This window comes from Dendrobates tinctorius, unplaced genomic scaffold (genome assembly GCF_039654945.1).
Source record: "Dendrobates tinctorius isolate UK_male_01 unplaced genomic scaffold, ASM3965494v1 ptg000028l, whole genome shotgun sequence".
NCBI classification, from domain to species: domain Eukaryota; kingdom Metazoa; phylum Chordata; class Amphibia; order Anura; family Dendrobatidae; genus Dendrobates; species Dendrobates tinctorius.
This window is the reverse complement of record NW_027361696.1, coordinates 85,472,370-85,490,938: the sequence shown is the minus strand read 5'-3', so window position 1 is coordinate 85,490,938 and position 18,569 is coordinate 85,472,370. Positions and strand designations below refer to the sequence as shown.

General features: G+C 41.9%; 1 protein-coding gene across 2 annotated transcripts in view; it reads right to left on the bottom strand.

The window, feature by feature from the left end:
* Nucleotides 1-18,569, bottom strand: part of LOC141085614 (BAR/IMD domain-containing adapter protein 2-like) — a 145,303-nt gene that overhangs the window by 7,101 nt on the left and 119,633 nt on the right. For both annotated transcript variants that reach the window (XM_073571140.1, XM_073571141.1), the window contains 4 exons: nucleotides 15,145-15,382; nucleotides 11,142-11,343; nucleotides 4,051-4,122; nucleotides 2,859-3,030 (listed from right to left, as the gene is read on the bottom strand). In XM_073571140.1, coding sequence (XP_073427241.1) covers nucleotides 2,859-3,030; nucleotides 4,051-4,122; nucleotides 11,142-11,343; nucleotides 15,145-15,382 — 684 coding nt within the window. The remainder of the gene's footprint in view (nucleotides 1-2,858; nucleotides 3,031-4,050; nucleotides 4,123-11,141; nucleotides 11,344-15,144; nucleotides 15,383-18,569) is intronic.

Here is an 18,569-nt window from a genome sequence, read left to right as displayed (position 1 = left end):
ATTGATGGATAGGTCTGGTGGAGGGGTAGAGTGAGATGGGGGAAAGATGATGAATTCTGTTTTGTCTATGTTCTGTTTGAGAAAGGGAGCAGAGAAGAAGGCTGAGATAGCAGACAGACATTGTGGGATTTCATTCAGTAAGGAGGCGAGGTTGGGTCCAGATAGGTAGATCTGCGTGTCATCGGCATAGAGGTGATACAGCAAACCATAGGATTCTATGAGCTGTCCCAAGCCAAAGGTGTAGATGGAGAATAGTAGGGGTCCTAGGACAGAGCCTTGAGGAACACCAACAGACAGGGGGCGAGGTGAGGAGGTGGTGTGTGAGAGGGAGACACTAAATGTTCGGTCTGTTAGGTATGATGAGATCCAGGATAGGGCCAAGTCTGTGATACCAAGAGATGAGAGAGTCTGTAGCAGGAGGGAATGGTCTACGTTGTCGAAGGCAGTGGACAGGTCCAGGAGGAGGAGGACAGAGTAGTGTCGCTTGCTCTTGGCGGTTAGTAAGTCATAAGTGACATTAGTTAGGGCAGTTTCAGTTGAGTGATGCGGTCGGAAGCCAGATTGTAACCGGTCAAAGAGGGAACAGGAGGAGAGGTGGGAGGACAGTTCAAGATATACATGCTGTTCCAGTAGTTTTGAGGCGTAAGGGAGAAGAGATATCGGGCGATAGTTAGACACAGAGGATGGATCAAGGGAGGGCTTTTTGAGGATGGGTGTGATTGAGGCATGTTTGAAGGATGAGGGAAAGACACCATTTATAAGTGAAAGGTTGAAGAGGTGTGTTAGAGTTGGGATGAAGACTGTGGCCAAGTTAGGGATGAGGTGAGACGGGAGTGGGTCGAGGGCACAAGTGGTGAGGTGTGATCTTGACAGAAGGGTGGAGAGCTGATCTTCTGTCATGGTGGAGAAGCTGGCTTTTGCAAAACAGGGCTGAGCAGCTAAGAGGGGCATTGGGGGCTGTGGGCCAAAGTTTTGTCTGATCTTGTCGATCTTCTGCTTAAAGAAGGAGGCAAAGTCTTCAGCAGAAATGAGAGGAGGGGGAGGAGGTGCCGTGGGACGGAGTAGAGAATTGAAAGTATTGAAGAGTTGTTTAGGGTTGTGAGACAGGGAGGATATGAGAGATGCGAGGTAAGTTTGTTTAGCAGCAGAGAGCGTGGACTTAAAGCTGGCAAGGGACTGCTTGTATGCGCTGAAGTGCTCAGTAGAATGGGCTCTCTTCTATCTCCGCTCAGCGGCCCTGGAAACCCGTCTCAGTTCTTTGGTCAGGCTCGTCAGCCAGGGCTGCCTGTTGATTGTACGAGTTTTGCTCTGCGTGAGGGGGCAGCTGAATCAAGTGTTGCTGTTATTGTGGTGTTATAAAAAGTGGCAGCAGCATCTGTGTCATGAAGGGAAGCTAGGTCTGTAAGAGGGAGAAGGGACTCAGAGAGTGATTGTAAATTGAGGTGTTTGAGATTCCTGCGAGTGTGAGTGAGATTATGGAGCTGGGGTTGCGCAGTAGGAGAGGAGAGGGAAGAGAATGTCAGTAGGTTGTGGTCAGACAGGGGAGGGGTGAGTTATTGAAATTAGTGAGGGAACAGAGATGGGTGAAGATAAGGTCGAGCGTGTGACCATCTTTGTGAGTGGCCGCAGAGGACCACTGAGTGAGGCCAAGGGAAGTCGTGAGCGATAGAAGTTTAGAGGCAGCTGTGGTGGAAGTGTCAATGGGGATGTTGAAGTCGCCCATGATGATGGTGGGGATGTCAGCAGACAGGAAATTAAGTAGCCAGGTGGTAAAGTGGTCGAGAAACATACAGTAGACATACAGTAGCCATTGGTGGTATATTGTCACCGTCCAATAAGCAAGGTTCACAGTAGGCTGTGTGCCCACGATGCGATTTTTAAGCATTTTTGCTGCGATTTTCGGGCCGAAAAGGCTGCGAAAACATTTAAAAATCGTGTACAGAACGCACCCCATGCATTCCTATGGCATTCCGCACATGCTGTGCTAATGCTGCGCTTTTTTCTGCATGACCATTCTTTTGTGCGGGATCGCAAAGGATTGCCGTGATTCCGCACCCATAGGAATGCATGAGAATCGCTTACTTCCCGCATGTGGCTATGCCCACCATGCGGGAAGTTAAGCGTCTCATGTGCGGCTGGTACCCACGGTGTGGAGGAGAGGAGACTGTCCTCCAGGCCCTGGGTACCATACCTCTGTAAAAAAAAGAATAAAAAATAAAAAATCGGGGTATATTTACCTTCCGACGTCCCGCGCTGCCATCCCGGGCCACAGCGTTCCCAGTAATGCCTTGCGGCAAGGTCCTGTGATGACGTGGTCTCGCGAGATCGCTATAGTAACGCGAGACCTATGTCATCACAGGTCTCGCAAGGCATTACTGGGAACGCTGTGGCCCGGGATGGCAGCGCGGGACTTTGGAAGGTAAATATACCCCGATTTTTTATTTTTTTAAAATTTTTAACATTTTATCTTTTACTATTGAAGCCGCATAGGCGGCCTCAATAGTAAAAAGCTGCTCACACTTGTCAAACACTATGTTTGACGAGTGTGACCAACCTGTCAATCACTTTCCAAGCGATGCTTCAAATCGCTTGGAAAGTGCTTGAGAAAATCGCGGCAAAATCGCGAACAGAATCGCGGTAAAATCGTGGTGAAATCGCGTGGAAAAAACGCGCGATTTCTGGGAAGGAGTCCAGTTTTCAGTGTGCGTTTTAACACGCAACGTGGGCACATAGCCTTAATGTTTGAACACTGGCATGACAGAGAGATATACGAAGCACTGAGATGCAATGTGGAGTTTTCCTCACTCAGAAGACCCAAGAACCTTAAGACCATGTAATGGAAGTGGCTGGGTACTCACTTGCACCAGGTCGGGGCTGATCATGCTGTACGGCCGCTGTCGGAAGGTGCTTGTGCGAGGTGAGGGTGTATATCTCACCGATTCTATCCGGACACTTTCAGATTCAGGAATGGAAACACCAATTTTATCCAGATTTCCAGTGCTGCTACTATTAAGTTTACTAAGTGGAAAACTGTAAGAAAGGATGAACGTGTATGATACAGGGACAGAAACATACTGGCAAATGTTTCATTTGATCAACTTAAAAGATAAGGAGAAGAGAGATATGGGTTACCGACCTTGAGATAAGATGTCCTTAAAGAGGACCTGTCACTTGTTCAAAAGAATGGATTGAAATACCTTGTAAAAATCCCTGCAGTCCCTTGATTCTGCCCCCCTTTTCCATTTTCTGCTGCATCGCTCTATTGTGATGTTCACATTTGTTGCTTTTGGAGCACAATATGTGAAATCTCTGCTTGTAGTGCAACTGGACGTTTCTTCAGAGGCTTCTCTGGGGGCACAGGCTGTCATCCCTCCAAGACGCTGCCAATCTCGGATGTCAGCATCTGACACTGCTAGATCAGCTGCCGATCCGAAAGCGGCCCACGCTCTCAAAGAAGACTGTGAAGAAACGCCCGGCTAGATTGCAAGCAGAGATCTCACATATTGCTCTCCAAAAGCAAAAAATGTGAATATCTCAGCAATGCAAGAACGCAGCACAAAATGGAAAAGAGCAACAGAATCAGGGGAGCTCAGATATTTTTACAAGGTATGTAAATCAATTTTTTTTTAGCAAGTGACAGATTTTCTTTAATGATGGAATGACATTTTGCAAAAATGATCCCTTTTGCAAAAATGTGGGGGTTTTTTTTACCAACCACACACACTTTGACTAGTTTACCAACCACGCTGGCACTGCAAGGTGGCTGGTAAACTAGGCAGCGTGCTCTACACCATAATATTTCAAATCGCTCTCTTTTTGAAAAGGAGTGGATTTTTAATCAGTTGTAAATTGCTAAGTTGCCTGTTTTTTTTTTTTTTTTTTTTAAGAACTTTGCAATTTAACCCATTTTACGAAGACATCTCCTTTATGTAAAACAAATTCCCTCAAAAAGTGTCACAAATGCTTTGATAAATGAGTCCCAATATATTTTGTAAACCTCTAAAAAGATATTGGATTCTGAGCAAACATGCAAAGAAAAAAAAGTCTTACTTTGAGCCAAGTTTATCTGCATTATCTGCCGAAGGGAGAGGACGAGTGTAGGAGAACGGGAACCATCCTTTCCTATACAATAAGAAACATACTGAATATTGTCTTTTACACACAGAGCACACTTAAGAATTGATAACATTTCACCTATCATCACCCGGTTTAAGGAAGGTTCATCTTCCTCCAGCAGACTTCTGTTTATTTTGGACATATCTACTGTATATATGAATGCCAATTGATGCTGGTGTGATTTGGGGTTTAGTCAGTCTGCGTTGTTCGCTTCAAGACAGGCTCACTTTTGTATGAAAATTTCTGTGTCGTCCACTAGAGGGCAGTAATGTGTTATTCATCTTGCAGCAACAAATGAGCAATTCTGTATCAGCAAATAAATGACCGATATAAGCGAACGGAAAGAACACGTGTATATAACAGAGACAGAGACCCCACATATGATCACACCAGAAATATACACAAAGGCATATTTTTGTATGAGATACATGTAGGAGGATGACGTAGTGACAAAACAATGGGGAAATGTAATACAGGAGATATGTAAGGGAAATTTATTTGTTGAGGTCAAATAATATAATCCTAATTGTCTTAAAACATTGGAATAAACAAACAGACTCAAAAAAATATCTAACATTACAGGGGTTAGGCTAGATGGCTTTCGCAGCGACACAGGTCACACGGTCAAAGACCGCTATATCTCGATGCTACATCACAGCACCATATAAGTGAATGGGGTCGTAATGCAATTCCTGGGGTTCTACAACCGCACCAAATGAAATACATAGAAACGTGCTGCGATGTAGCAGAGGCACATAGTGATCTTTGGCCGTACTGCCTGTGTCACAGGCAAAGTCACTGTGTAGCCCTAGCCATATTCTGTCTTGATAACCACTTTTTGAAAAATGTTTGTAGTGATCAGCTGTGATGATATAGTATAACATAATTACTTATTGTCTACAATAGTGTGACATCACTACAGGGATAACAGACATAGTGATGTCACAGTACAGGGATAATAATATAGTGATGTCACAGCACAGGGATAATAAACACAATGATATCACAGAACAGGGATAATAAACACAGTGATGTCACAGTACAGGAATAATAAACATAGTGATGTCACAGTACAGGGTTAATATACACAGTGATGTCACAGTACAGGGTTAATATAGACAGTGATGTCACATTACAGGGATAATAGATACAGTGATGTCAGAGTACAGGTATAATATACACAGTGATGTCAGAGTACAGAGATGATAAACATAGTGATGTCACAGTACAGGGATAATAAACAGTGATGTCACAGTGTAGCGATAATTAACAGTGATGTCACAGTACAGGGATAATAGACATAGTGATGTCACAGTACAGGTATAATAAACACAGTGATGTCACAGTACAGGAATAATAAACATAGTGATGTCACAGTACAGAGATGATAAACATAGTGATGTCACAGTACAAGGATAATAAACATAGTGATGTCACAGTACAGGGATAATAAACATAGTGATGTCACAGTACAGAGATGATAAACATAGTGATGTCACAGTACAAGGATAATAAACACAGTGATGTCACAGTACAGGGATAATAAAACACAGTGATGTCACAATACAGGGATAATAAACTAATAAACAGTGATGTCACAGTACAGGGATAGTAAACACAGTGATGTCACAGTACAGGGATAATAGACATAGTGATGTCACAATACAGGGATAATAGACATAATGATGTCACAGTACACAGATAATAGACAAAGTGATGTCACAGTACAGGGATAATAAACAGTGATGTCACAGTACAGGGATAATAAAACACAGTGATGTCACAATACAGGGATAATAAACAGTGATGTCACAGTACAGGGATAATAAAACACAGTGATGTCACAATACAGGGATAATAAACAGTGATGTCACAGTACAGTGATAGTAAACACAGGGATGTCACAGTACAGGGATAATAGACATAGTAATGTCACAATACAGGGATAATAGACATAGTGATGTCACAGTACAGGGATAATAGACATAATGATGTCACAGTACAAGGATAATAGACATAGTGATGTCACAGTACAGGGATAATAAACAGTGATGTCACAGTACAGGGATAATAAACATAGTGATGTCACAGTATTCGAGTAAAAGACAGTGATGTCACAGTACAGGAATAATAGACAGTGATGTCACAGTACAGGGGTATATATAGTGATGTCACAGTACAGGAATAATAGACATTGTGATGTCACAGTACGGGAATATTGTAATAGACATAGTGATGACACAGTACAGGGATAATAGACATAGCAATGTCACAGTACAGGGATAATAAACAGTGATGTCACAGTACAGGGATAATAAAACACAGTGATGTCACAATACAGGGATAATAAACAGTGATGTCACAGTACAGTGATAGTAAACACAGTGATGTCACAGTACAGGGATAATAGACATAGTAATGTCACAATACAGGGATAATAGACATAGTGATGTCACAGTACAGGGATAATAGACATAATGATGTCACAGTACAAGGATAATAGACATAGTGATGTCACAGTACAGGGATAATAAACAGTGATGTCACAGTACAGGGATAATAAACATAGTAATGTCACAGTATTCGAGTAAAAGACAGTGATGTCACAGTACAGGAATAATAGACAGTGATGTCACAGTACAGGGGTATATATAGTGATGTCACAGTACAGGAATAATAGACATTGTGATGTCACAGTACGGGAATATTGTAATAGACATAGTGATGACACAGTACAGGGATAATAGACATAGCAATGTCACAGTACAGGGATAATAAACAGTGATGTCACAGTACAGGGATCATAAGCATAGTGATGTTACAGTACAGGGAAAATGCAGAGTGATGTCACAGTACAGGAATTAATAGACAGTGAGGTCACAGTACAAGGGTAGTATACACAGTAATGTCACAGTACAGGGATAATAGACATAGTGATGTCACAGAACAGGGATAATAAACACAGTGGTCACAGTACAGGGATAATGCAGAGTGATGTCACAGTACAGGGATAAAAGACATAGTGATGATACAGTACAGGAATATTAGACATAGTGATGTCACAGTACACGGGTAGTATATATAATGATGTCAGAGTACAGAGATAATAGAAATAGTGATGTCACAGTATATGGATAATAGAAATAGTGATGTGACAGTACAGGAATAATAGACATAGTGATGTCACAGTACAGGAATAATATACATAGTGATTCAGACGGGACCCCGGAAGGACGTCGCTGAGCAGAGACAAGACGGAGTCCAGATTAACTCTGCTACCTCATTATAGTGAATGGTTCCCTTAGGGATTTCATCTGAGTCATGTCACTTGGAGATTTAGATGGAAATTCTGATGTAAGTGCTCAGCGTAGAGCGCAGGATAAATGTGATCCCAAACGTTATCTAAAATGTTACCAACAAAAACTTCAACTCAATCCACACAAAAAAAATGTCCCCACTCAGGTCTGTCATCTGTCAATGAAAATACATGGGGCTTCCTCATAACTGGTAGCTGTGGAAAAGTGCTATGGCTCCTCGCCCCCCAAAAGAAATCCAGAAAATTCTGAACTACCAAATCCAAATGCCCCCTCCCTTCTGAGCCCCACAGTGTGCCTAAATCACATTAAGGTCCACATGTTTGGCATTTCTGTACCGATGAGAGCCTGCCTAATTTACAGGGTCCTGGTCTCCAGAAGCACGAGCTGGGCATAATGTACTGGGCACTACAACATACTGGTCACTATTTGCAATTTTCACTCAGCAACATACTGCTGCTTGTTTTTGGAAAACACCCATGGAGTCAAAATTAGCATTACACCTGTAAATAAAGTCTCAAAGAGGTATAACTTCCAAAATGGGGTCACTTGAGGGAAGGATTCTGCTCTTCTAGATCGACTCTGTATATGGAGTCTCAAAACTATTCTAGGAAAATCTGCACACCAGGAGGCAAATTTCGCTCTGTTCCTCCTGAGTCTCGCTGCATGGCTATGCAGTATTGTATGGCCAATGCCATATATGGGGTATTGATACATTCAGAAGAAGTTGTGTGACAAATTTTGGTGCCATTTTTACCCATTTCCCCTTGTGAAAATGTAAAATCTGGGTTAAAAATAAATTTTGGTGGTAAAAATGTAATTATATTTTCTTCACTGCCCAATGGTATAAAATTCTGTGACACACATGTGGTGTCAATATGATCACTTCACCCTTTGATGAATTCATTGATAGTTGTAGTTTGTAAAATGGGGTCTCTTATGGGGGGGTTCTGCTGTTCTGGCACTTCAGGGGCTCTGCCAATGTAACATGGCACCTTCATACCATTCCAGCACTTCATTATGACACTTCTTCCCTTCTGAGCTTTGCAATGTGCCTCGGAAGTAGTTTTTGCCCACATATGGGGTATCGGTGTATTCAGGATAAATTGCACATCAAATTGTATGGTGCAATTTCTCCTGTTACCCATATGAAAAGAAAGAAGTGTGTTAAAAGAACACTTTTTGTTGGAAAAATGTGATTTTTTATTTTCACAGCTTAATGTCACAAACTTATTTGAATGACCTGAGAGATCAAGGTGGTCACTCTGCATCTAGATACATTCCTTGAGGGGTCTAGTTTCCACTGTTTTGGCACATTAGGGTCTCTCCAAATGCGACATAGCATCCGCTAATGATTCCAGCAAATTTTGTGTTCAAAAAGTCAAATGGCGCTCCTTCCCTTCCAAGTCCTACCGTGTGCCCAAACAGTAGTTTTTCCCCACATATGGAGTATCAGAAAACTCAAGAGAAATTGAACAACAAATTATATGATGCAATTTCTCCAGTTACATTTGTGAAAATAAAAAATTAGGGCTAAAAACATTTTTGTAGAAAAAAATGTTATTTTTTATTTTCACGGCTCAGCATTATAAATGTCTATGAAGCACCTGGAGGTTCAAGGTGCTCACCACAAATCTAGATAAGTTCCTTGAGGGGTCTAGTTTCCAAAATGGGGTCACTTGTGGGGGGTTTCCACTGTTTATGTACATCAGAGGCTCTCCAAACACGTTATGACATCCGCTTTGAATTCCAGCCAATTTTGTGTTCAAAAAGTAAAGCGGTGTTCCTTCCCTTCTGAGCCCTGCTGTGCTCCAAAACAGTAGTTTTCCTGCACATATGGTATTACGGTCCGGTCAGCGCCAGCGGACAGCCACGGCTGAACAGGGACTCACCCACACTGCAGAGGGGCTCTGTGTCGGCTACAGCGGGAAAACTCCGGCAGACAGGACCTGGGACGCCGAAGTTAGCAAACAGCACAGGACCTACGGTCAGGTGACTGAAAGGGGTGGGGCTTAGCGTCCTGCTGCAGAGATACTGCAGGACGCAACTATAGGAATCCTCGGGTCAGACAAACGGGGGTCATACACAGAGATAGCAGTACAGTACCAAGAATGAGACAGAATGGATAGTCGGGCCCAGGCAGCGGTCAAATCCAAACAGACATAGAAGGTACCAAAACAGAATCCAACAAGCAGTATCCAGAGAACAGACCGAGTCAAAACCAAAGTACCAGGCAAACAAGAACACAGCACAAACACACTCAGGGGTCAACACACTCTGCCAAAGGAGAAAGTATAACTGACGGGGATTGGCGCTTCCTGGGGCTATAAGAAGCTCTCCCCGAACCAAGGAGAGGCCACAATAATAAGCCCCAGGTGTGCAGGTAAGAGCCTGTACTGGGATCATAAAATTAACCCCAGAAGTGCAGGTCCACCAGTACTGGGCTCCAGACATTAACCCCAAGCGTGCGGGTCCAGTCCGCACTTGGATCACGACATATGGGTTATCATCATGCTCTGGAGAAATTGTACAACAAATTTTGTGGTTCATTTTCCCCTGTTACCCTTGTGAAAATAAAAAAAAATGAGTCTTAAAAATTTTTTTTGTAAAAAAAGGTTAATAGTTCATTTTTTTCTTCCACATTCCGTTAATTCCTGTGACACACATGAAGGGTTAATAAACTTCTTGAATGTTGTTTTCAGGACTTTAAGAGGCACAGTTTTTAGAACAGTGTCACTTTGGGGTATTTTGTGTCATATAGACCCCTCAAAGTCACTTCAAAGGTGATGTGTCCCTAAAAAAAATGGTTTTGTAAATGTTGCTGGTCAACTTTGAACCCTTCTAACTTCCTAATTAAAAAACATTTTTCAAAAATTGTACTGATGTAAAGTAGACATGTGGGAAATGTTATTTATTAACTATTTTGCGTGACATAACTTTTGGTTTATGGGTATAAAAATAAAAGTTCGAAACTTTCAAAATTTTCCAAATTTTTGCCAAATTTGCGATTTTTTCACAAATAAACGCAAAGTCATAGCGAACAAATTTTACCACTAATATGAATTACAATATGTCACGAAAAACAGTCTCTGAATTAGTGGGATCCGCTGAAGCGTTCCAGACTCTGGTCAGAATTGTAAAATTTGGCCTGGTCATGAAGGTGAAAACAAGTTGCGTATGTGGGGGGGTGAAGGGGTTAGCACTGTACTGTGACATCACTATGTGTATATTATCCCTATACTGAGACATCACTGTGTATTTTACCCCTTTTCTGTGACATCACTGTGTTTATTATCCATGTAATGTAATATCACTATGATCATTATTCCTGTACTGTGACATCAGTGTGCTTATTATCCCTGTACTGTGACATCAGTGTGCTTATTATCCCTGTACTGTGACATCAGTGTGCTTATTATCCCTGTACTGTGACATCAGTGTGCTTATTATCCCTGTACTGTGACATCAGTGTGCTTATTATCCCTGTACTGTGACATCACTATGTTTATTATCTGTGGTGCAGTATCATGCTTTTTACTTCCTAAAACTCACATTAAATTACAGTATACTGCACTTCACTGCCAGATTTTCAGTGCAAATTACGAATATACATGTTTTTTAACAAAACACAAAATTTCAGCTCTGAAGCAAATCTGTCCTGCTGCACAGAAACCTAAATTCTATAGTGAATCTAGTTCTATGATAACTCACATTTTGGTGGATTCATTCTCTCCGTAGTGCCAGCCATCTCTGGCCTCTGGAACCAACAAAAGGATAATGTCACCTTCCTGGAAGTTAAGCAAAGTACTGTTCTCCCCCGCCGTGTGAGAAAAGACAGCCTGGACTCTGCGTCGTTCCACTCGGGGAGGCAACACAGACAGAGGACTGATTCGAGGTAGAGTCTTATTTTCAACTACACGGGAGAATAAAGAAGATTCTTTGAAATTCAAATCCATTGGTGAAATTTTCCACAACTGATTCAAAGCTATACTCCTCAACATAGAAATTACAGCACCAAGAAGGAAAAGTTATAGGATTAAAGTAATCACAGAATGGACTGGCATGTTAATGATATGTAAATGTCGAAAAAAAGGAAACAACATTTTTCAAACAACTCGATACAGGCACTTACATACCTTGGCTGCTATCAGTGACATTATTAGTGGCTGTCTAAGGTATGTTCTGCCACACTAAATACATTGGGTGGACAAATCATCAAGATCCGCAGCTGGCAGCTCCCTTTGCAAGTTCCTACCAATGAAGTCTCAGATGTAATATATGGGAGACAAGTCTGGAGATGCTACAGGCCATGGCAGCACTTTTAGGCAATGCATCCTGCTCATAGTAGAATAAGCAACACATGGCCTGGTGTTCTCATTTTGAAAACCAGCTCCTGGGGCACTAGGAAAAATGGCCATGCCACTGGTTCCACTATTGACCCATTCTATAATACAAGAAAAGCTGGACATCACTTACCAAGCATAAGGCATCAAACATTGCCAACACATACCATCAGAAGACATTTGTGCTACCCCTATAGTATTTATTTCAGTTACACTACAGGTTGGTATTCATTGATTTGGTCATAGATCCAGTAGTACGACCATTTCTCCAAAGTGTCCCAGCAGTCGTCTTTAACGTAACAAAACTAATTGACATGTTGACGGTACTGCTGTGAGCAGCCCGCACTACCTACACATACTACCGTGGCCTGCAGCGTCATTGCTCAGAACTGGAAAAGGCAGCAGCAGGTCTTGATTATTTCCATGCTCAAGGGCATTCAGCGTGGGAGAATATACCTCAAACAACCAATAATAACCTCAGTGATATCAAGTTGTTTTGAAAATTGTTTTGCCATTTGCAGATCACTAGCATGTCAATTAACTCTGTGATTTCCATAATTGCAAGCCTTTTCCTTCTTGGCGTTGAAATTTTAATGTTGTGGAGTATATTTTACCATACATCCATCATTAACAAATGAGCTGCTTGCTTGTGCTAGAGAAAAAATAATCAGGCTGTTCAAAAATAGAAAAAAATAAACCAAAGAAATGTCATTATAAAAAAACAGTAAAATTCCTAGATATCTTTAATTATCAAGTTGCAATGGTTTTGTCTCAACAGGTAATCACTATACAATTAAAATTCCTGCAGTCACGTTATACTGACAGAAACCAGTCGTAGGATGATTATACAACAGTTGCCTGTGATCATGTGCATTAGACAGCTCCTCTGATGAAATCTGGATTTAACCCATACCAGTTATTTCCAGCTTACAACTGCCACTCAGCATTCAGAACTGTAGAGTAGACAGCAATGTGAGCAGCCTCTTCTTATCTCAGCACTCCTGTTATCTACAATATTAAATCAGATAAACAGGGTGAACACCAGTGTAAAGGGCCCAGTAAGGGTACCGTTACACCTAGCGATGCACCAGCGATCCCGACCAGCGATATGACGCGGTCAGGATCGCTGGTGCATCGCTAGGTGGTCGCTAGTGAGCTGCCACACAGGCAGATCTCACCACCGACATCGCTGGGGACGGGGATCGCTACTTACCTGTCAGACGCGACGATCCTGACGTCCTCCCGCCCGGCTCCACGCGTCGCTCATCTCCACAGCAGGAAGCGCCGCAGGAAGTGACCGACGAGGAATGGTCCAGGAGCTTCTCGTGCGATCAGCGATAACCAGCAGGGGAGCGGGTCGGAGGTAAGTATCACATGCAGCGATATCGCTAGCAATATCACTGCAACGTCACAAAATCGGTGACTTTACAGCGATATTGCTAGCGATATCGCAGTGTGTAACGGGGGCTTTACACATAGCGATATCGCTAGCAATATCGCTGTAACGTCACTGGTTTTGTGACGTAGCAGCGATATTGCTAGCGATATCGCTACATGTCATACTTCCCTCCGACCGGCTCCCCCGCTGTCTGTCGCCGATCATGCGAGAACGTCCTGGACCATTTCTCATCGGGCACTTCCTGCTGGGCTTCCTGTGGCGCCGACGAGCGACATGTGGACGTGGGTGGAGGACGTCAGGATCGCCGTGTCTGACAGGTAAGTAGCGACCCCAGACCACTGCTACGTCGCTGGCGAGATCTGCCTGTGTGGCAGCTCACTAGCGACCACTTAGTGATGCACCAGCGATCCATATCGTTGTCGGGATCGCTGGTGCATCGCTAAGTGTAACGGTACCCTAAGTAGCCTCTTCTTACCTTACCTGGTATCTCCAGTATTAGATTAGAAAGACAGGGTGGACAGCAGTGTGAGCAGCCTGTTCTTACCTCAACATCTCTGGTATCTCCAGCGTTAGATCCGATAGACAGGGTGGACAGCAATGTGGGCAGCCTCTTCTTACCTCAGCACCCATGATATCTCCAGTATTAGATCAGATAGACGGGATGGACAGCAGTGTGAGAAGCCTCTTCTTACCTCAGCAGCTCCGATATCTCCAGTATTAGATCATACAGGATGGAAAGTAATTTGAGCAACCTCTACTTACCCTCAGCACCCCTGGTATTTCCCTGTATTAGAATATCCATGTGGAGCACTAGGGAAGGAGACTTCTATTGCACATGCTAAAAGGCACTTGTCCTGACAGTCTTACAGGATTTTGTCAGTGTAACCAAGTGGTGGTCATTTTAATTCTATAGTGGTTACCTTTCTAGACAAAACTATTGTGATTTACTAAATAAAAGTATTTTGAAATGTATTTACTATGTCTTTTTCAGTTTTTTTTTCTATCCTTGGAGAACCCCTTTACCCTTTTTAAGACCCTTTTGCCTCATGAATCATAAATGTCTGAGGGGACAATGCTATACTCTGTAGTGATATTCTATAATGTGACTGCATAGTAGAGCAGCTAAACATGATCATGCAGCTGCAAGGGCGGGGAGTTGGCTGTCAGACACAGCCAAGCTCCTCATAGAGAAGGCAGAGATGGTTTATTACTAATTCTGTATTCCTGATCACTGTACACACAGCACTAAACAAGCATAGTGTATATAGCAACATTTCCTCCTTTTTACCCAGTGACCATTTGATCATCATTTATAATGAGGGAGCAGGAGTTGCTGCGTCCAAGGACACCCTGTCAGCTCTGCTATGCAACTCGGATGCTGAATTTCTCCTGTAACTGGAGCTTATATATGAGCCCCAGTTACAGCAAAAATCAGGTAACAAAACAAGTACTTAAATGTTGGAATTCCCCCAACAAAAGGTCTATATTATCAATAGGAAGCACAAAATGTGAAATCAATGAAAAATACAATAAATACATAAATTAATTCCAAAAAATAAAAAACAGATGACAATCGAAATCACCATTACTAAACCCACCAACATTAAAAAAGTTTCCAATATCTAAAAATAATTGTTATAGAAATGCACACAAAATGTGAAAAACAAACACATATTTCTTTCATTTTCCCACTAATACCACCTAATATTGGACAAAAAAATAGGAGAGGTTGAAACTAACCATAAAAAATACTCCCCTTGGGTCATAAAAAAGAAAGATGCAAAAATTATTTGAATATCCAAATGAGAAGTTTTTACATTACTATAAACCACATGTAAGAAAAAAGACAAACATATGCTTGGTCGAGACAATGGGAAAATGGCCCAGACTTGACTTGTTAAGAAAATATTAGTCCAGCGCTTACTATTAGCCTTCCAATGGTGGTCTTTATATGAGATAATAAAGTGCTCACCTAACGTTGCCAATCTGTTCTCAGAGGCCGGCTTCCGCGGTATTGGTAAAGTACATGAATATAATTCATTGGCTTTGGGAGTTGGAGGTGTCACTGAAGTCGGTGTTGCCGGATGTGGTGGAACCACTTGATTCAGTGATATTGAATCTAAATGAACAGGGTTTCCAATGTCCCGTGGTCCTTTAGTTCGATGACTCTCTCCATTAGGTAAGGGAAGGACTTCTTGCACAGACATCCTCTATAAATGCAACATCACAATTATTATCAATGATAAAGTCACCACCAATATTTTATGTATTTGCCTTATCTTAACAATTGTCATCCAACACTTGAGAAATATGACGGAGAGCTCTTTATTTCCTCTGTGATCAGGCAAGATCATATCCAACATAAACAATTCCTCACCCATGAACTTTTATTAGTAGACACTTTCCCCGGACAAAATAACAAATCACCTACAGTGTGGCAGATAAGGAACCAGGACTTAAAAAAGGGTGGATGGAGGAGGAAGGAGAATCATCTAATAGGCTTACCCTGGATATTGTACCCTATTTGTGACTCTTCCTGACCATGGAGGTTGGCACCCTAGATATAGCACACAAGTTATGGCACCCCTGCTCACCGTCGTCTCACCCTAGGGATAGTTTCCTTACGATAGTTTCCTTTTTAATGGCGTTAATTTTTATTGGGTGAGGAATTATTTGTTGGACATTTATGATACTCTCCATATTATCTATTAATCTATAAGATCATATCTATCCCTTTTCTTCATATCATCCTTTTTGAATTTTTGTGTTTTTTCCCCCCCTACACTTCTTCATAAGAGTCGTAATTTTTAAAAAAAAATTTTCAGCAACCTAGCCTGACGAGGGCTCATTTTCAATGAGATGAGTGATGTAGATTTGAATGACGCCAATTATTTTACAATTCAATGTACTGAAAAAAAATCCACATGAGGTAAAATGGTGAAAAAATGCAATTTCCCAATGATTTTTTTTTGAGTTTCGTTGTTAGTGTAAAAATATGCGGTAAAAACTTCCTGGTGACATGTCATTGCGATTATCTCAATAAATAACTTGTATGTTTTTTTTAGTGCTTAAAAAAATCCAGCACTTTTGAAAAATAGTTTTTTGTCGCCATTTTCTGAGTCCCATAACTTTTTTATTTTTCCATTGTTGGAGCTGTATGAGAGCATGTTGTGTGGTGAGCTGTTGTTTATATTTATTTTGGGGTATGCAATATATGTTGCTTTGATCGCTTTTTTGTTGGATTTTTAGAATGAATTGAAATTACCAGAAAGGTATTGTCCAAGTAGTAGACAACCCCTTTAAATAATAGGCCATTGAAAGACAAATGTTGCAACATATTATTAAAACCAGTAAATCCATGGCAAATACTGAACATGTTCTGCTTTACTGTGTAACAAAAAAGCAAAAATAACATGGAAATAGGCATCTTGCAGTGGAAGGTGACAACTCGGGGTCGAAATAGCTCAATGGATCGCTATCTTCTGGGTGGCCCAAGATGAACTTTAACTCCAACATTGTAGTTTTGGTTCAAAACTAGAAGCAGACAACTTTATTATCTACTAGCTGAAGAGCCCGACGTTGCCTGGGCATAGTAACCAACTGTGGTTAGTTATAACAAATTATAATGATTATATTGCACATAAAAACCGTGCATCTAATCCTATCCTGTGTGATACTGACTGCTAAGCCGTGTATCTAATCCTATTCTGTGTGATACTGTCTGCTGAGCCGTGTATCTAATCCTATCCTGTGTGATACTGACTGCTGAGCCGTGCATCTAATCTTATCCTGTGTGATACTGACTGCTGAGCCGTGCATCTAATCCTATCCTGTGTGATACTGACTGCTGAGCCGTGCATCTAATCCTATCCTGTGTGATACTGACTGCTGAGCCGTGTATCTAATACTATTCTGTGTGATACTGTGTGCTGAGCTGCATATCTAATCCTATCCTGTGTAATACTGTCTGCTGAGCTGTGTATCTATTCCTATCCTGTGTGCTACTGACTGCTGAGCTGTGTATCTAATCCTATCCTGTGTGATACTGACTGCTGAGCCGTGTATCTAATCCTATCGTGTGTGATACTGAATACTGAGCCGTGTATCTAATCCTATCCTGTGTGATACTGGGCTCCCCCTGCAGTCTGTGTCAGAGGGTGGTCTGTGTTGGCACGGTAATAAATTGTGTTATTTCCAGCTTTACAGAAGGACGATAACACCATAGAAATGATAAGAATAATAGGCCTCAGTTACTGTCTACAAAGAAAACTGTTGTTGATAGCAACCAATCACAGCTCATTTTTCATCTTTTAAACAGCTCTGGGACAGCGTGGCGAGTTTTGAGTGGCGACTTTTGTGTTTCGACTTTTATGTGGCGAGGTTGGTGTATGTGTGGTGAAATGTGTGCTGAGGGTGGTATATGTGTTGAAGCACGTGGTAGTGTGTGGCGCATTTTGTGTGTGTGTTCATATCCCGTGTGTGGCGAGTATCCCATGTCAGGGCCCCACCTTAGCAACTGTACGGTATATACTCTTTGGCGCCATCACTCTCATTCTTTAAGTCCCCCTTGTTCACATCTGGCAGCTGTCAATTTGCCTCCAACAGTTTTCCTTTTACTTTTCCCCATTATGTAGATGGGTCAAAATTATTTGTTGAATTGGAACGCGCGGGGTTAAAATTTCGCCTCACAACATAGTCTATGACACTCTCAGGGTCCAGACGTGTGACTGTGCCAAATTTTGTGGCTGTAGTTGCGACGGTGCGGATGCCAATCCCGGACATACACACACACACACACACATTGAGCTATATATATTAGATATTCACAGCAACACCAGTGCATCAGCAGGGCAAAAGTAAACCCAGCCTCTCTAACTATACATAACAATGTCCCTCACTAATACAGGCTCTGAGCCTGGAGTGCAAGACCTTAAACATAGCTCAAACCATTCCTCATGGTGATGGTGGTTCTCACAGGCTCCAGGTTTCCTGTTCCTTGGACTAGGTGCTTAGTCTAAGGCTAAGGTCACACGACCAATTTTCTCTCATCTGAGAAAATTGGTCCAATTAGTCAGAGTTTGATCAGAGTGGGGTCCGATTTTTTTGGAGGTGGAGAATAGAAAAAAAGTTTCTCCACTTTCTTCATTCAGTCTGTTTGTGAAATTCGGATGTCATACAAAAGCGGTTCGATGTTTTCCACGGACCCATAGACTTGAATGGTCAAGTGAGATCCGATAATAGGAGGCAAATTGTGCATGCTTCGATTTTTTTTTTCTTTCGGACCGCTCGGTCAGAGGAAAAAAAATTGGTTATATGCACAGCCTCATTTCAAAACCTTGGGATGAGCGCTATCCACCAAAATGAAGGACAGCACTCGTCATATATGGTCTTCTGGAT